We start from the raw sequence: 3,064 nt of genomic DNA, 5'->3' as shown, positions 1-3,064 counted from the left end.
GCATTCATCGTGAAGCGTGCAGCTACATGTTGCAAAGATTAATATAAATATTAATGTAAAGTTTAATAAGACGTTACACTCACTTCCGTTCTTCTAGAGGTTCAGCAGGAACACGAATATCTGCTACCGATCCTTTATTCAGGAGCAGCTTCTTAGCAAATCCAGCTTTATACTGACCCTCGATTATAAAGCAGTCTGGTGAGAAGTGATTCGCGCAAACATGAGAGTATTGACGTTGCTCGTGGGGAATATTCCCTTCGAAAACAAACTCAGCCACTGCGTCTTCAGCGGTTCGGATTTAGAAACATTAAAATGACTGCTGTGTTCGTTATTACACCCAAGAACAGAACACCACAATCGCTTAGACGCCATTCTGCTCATAGACAGTGCTCCAGCATATCAACAATGACCGCGCCGGTCCGCGCAGACTATGATTGACAGCTCTCACGAGCGAGGGCGGGTCTGTGTTGAAACACTGCTGTCAATCAACAATCGTGGGAGGGGCTTCCGAGCTTGTGACGTCACGCGGTCGAACGGCTTGATTTGAGGCAGGGGAAAACAAATAAGGAGATTAAAACAAAAACACTGGATGGATTTTTATCATTTTATGATGGTTGTGTACAGGCACTGCCAACACACATTTCAGTACAATCAACTTGAAAAAATGCATGTACCATTATATGACCCCTTTAATAAAAAGCATTCACAAAAACAACCTTAATTTTCCAGTGGGACGATCATGGCAGAAGCTTCATTTTGTGCTCCGTAACTAATTTTGTGTTGATTTTGATGTTTGTTTTGGATTGCTGTCCTGATGGAAGATCCAACCACGGCCCATTATAAGATTTCTAGCAGAAGGCGTCAGGTTTTGATTTTGTATCGGTTGATATTTGATAGAATCCACGATGCCATGTATCTGAACAAGAAGTCCAGGCCCTCCAGCAGAAAAATATGCCCACAACATTAAAGATCCAACGGTTTATTAAATTGTACACATGGGGTACTTTTTATCCTTGTGTGCACCAAACCCATCTAGCGTGTTTGCTACCAAAAAGCTCTTTTTTTAGTTTCCTCTGACCACAGAAGCCTGTGCCGTTTGAAGATCAAGCCGTGTCTGACAACTGAATATGCTGGAGTTTGTTTTTGGATGAGCGAGGAGGATTTTTCTTGAAACCCTCCCAAACAACATGTGGTGATGTAGGGGTTGTTTGATTTTTATTTTATAGGCTTTGTGACCCCAAGACTCAACTAATCTCTGCAATTCTCCATCTGTGATCCTTGAAGAGTCTTTGGCCACTCAAACTTTCATCCTCACCGTCCATTAAGGCAACATAGACACACGTCCTCTTCCTGGCAGATTCCTAACATCTTTAGTTAATTGAAACTTCTTAATTATTGCCCTGATGATCAAAATGGGGATTTTCAATTCTTTAGCTATTTTCTTACAGAACACTTTCTATTTTGTGATGGTCAACAATCTTTGTATGCACATCAGAACTATATTCTTTGGTTTTACTCATTGTGATGGATGATTAAGGGAATTTGGCATTTGTGTTTCCTTATATTTAAACTCCTTTGAAACAAGAAGTCATAGCTGGACAATTTCATGTTCCTAGTGTGCTAAAAAAAAAGGTAAATATTAATGGGAATATACTTCAAAGACATTTTACTCGTAAAATATTCTAAGGGTGCCAATTATTGTGGCCAACGTGTTTTGGAGAAAAACATTTATTTCATAATGTGATTTCCTCCCCACTTTCAATTATTTTACTTCAATGAAAGGTTAGATTTTTGCCAATTTTTTGAATGAAAGATCAAAAGGATAAACAATGCAGATTTATTTATTTTTTCAGCCAGTTTTGATCATATTTACCAGGGGTGCCAACAATTTTGGCCATGACTGTATAAAGCCAAATGATTCTATAATGTAATCCATTATCTTATCTTATACATGTTTTTGTTTTGTTTGTCTTGTCTTTTTTTTTTTTACTTGTTTTTGTTTTGTCAATTTTGATTTGTCTTGTTTTTTTGTCTTCAGTATGTCTTGTCTCTTAGTTTTTTGCCTTGTTTTGTATTATCTGAGAATACATCTTCTCTACAGCGCTGTAAACAGTGTATACAACAGTGTGTGTTGCTGTTCTTACCCTATGGACCCCTGATATTATCTGTCTATCTATCCTGCTCTTGCTCGTGTCATAAAGCAGACAGGACACAGTCCATGCTAATAAGACACACACCCGTTTCAGCAGCTCTTACAGAGACGTTCTGCGCTGTTCAGGTCTTCTCACACACACACACACACACACACACACTCCTGCTGCCAGTATGACAGGTGAGGACGTTAAACTCAAATTATCGGTACAACTTGATGCTTGTATGTGAACTAAAATTTGGTTCATCTCTCAGACGAAAAGATGGATGAGACTAAGAAAAAGAGGAAAAAGGTAAGATTATTTATGAAATAATTTTCCCTACATAAAATTAAACCCTTCATTAATCAGGGTGGCCGCAGATCCTTAAAAAGTCTTAAAGGTTTCCTAATAAAAGGCCTTAAAAATAATTCAGTTGTCTTTAATTCAGATTGTGCAAGTGTAAAAGTGTGTGTGTGTGTGTGTGTGTGTGTGTGTGTGTGTGTGTGTGTGTGTGTGTGTGTGTGTGTGTGTGTGTGTGTGTGTGTGTGATGGGTAGGTTTAGAGGTCGGGTTAGTGTAAACGTGTGTGTGTGTGTGTGTGATGGGTAGGTTTAGGGGTCGGGTTAGTGTAAACGTGTGTGTGTGTGTGTGATGGGTAGGTTTAGGGGTCGGGTTAGTATAAGTGTGTGTGTGTGTGTGTGTGATGGGTAGGTTTAGGGGTCAGGTTAGTGTAAATGTGTGTGTGTGTGTGTGTGTGTGTGTGTGTGATGGGTAGGTTTAGAGGTCGGGTTAGTGTAAACGTGTGTGTGTGTGATGGGTAGGTTTAGGGGTCGGGTTAGTATAAGTGTGTGTGTGTGTGTGTGATGGGTAGGTTTAGGGGTCGGGTTAGTGTAAATGTGTGTGTGTGTGTGTGTGATGGGTAGGTTAAGGGGT

At 39.8% G+C, this 3,064-nt stretch overlaps 1 protein-coding gene across 1 annotated transcript in view; it reads left to right on the top strand.

Annotated features, from left to right (window-relative positions):
* Window positions 1–2,280: 2,280 nt before the first annotated feature.
* Window positions 2,281–3,064, top strand: part of slc15a1a (solute carrier family 15 member 1a) — a 30,530-nt gene continuing 29,746 nt past the window's right edge. The window contains 2 exon segments of the mRNA XM_056242407.1: window positions 2,281–2,332; window positions 2,407–2,444. Of these exon segments, the coding sequence (XP_056098382.1) occupies window positions 2,326–2,332; window positions 2,407–2,444 (45 nt within the window). The 5' untranslated portion in view covers window positions 2,281–2,325.

Source organism: Rhinichthys klamathensis, unplaced genomic scaffold, assembly GCF_029890125.1.
Source record: "Rhinichthys klamathensis goyatoka isolate OS25496 unplaced genomic scaffold, OSU_Roscu_1.1 h1tg000726l_1, whole genome shotgun sequence".
Taxonomy (NCBI): domain Eukaryota; kingdom Metazoa; phylum Chordata; class Actinopteri; order Cypriniformes; family Leuciscidae; genus Rhinichthys; species Rhinichthys klamathensis.
Note: the sequence above shows the minus strand (reverse complement) of the source record. Positions and strands in the feature narration are given on the sequence as shown.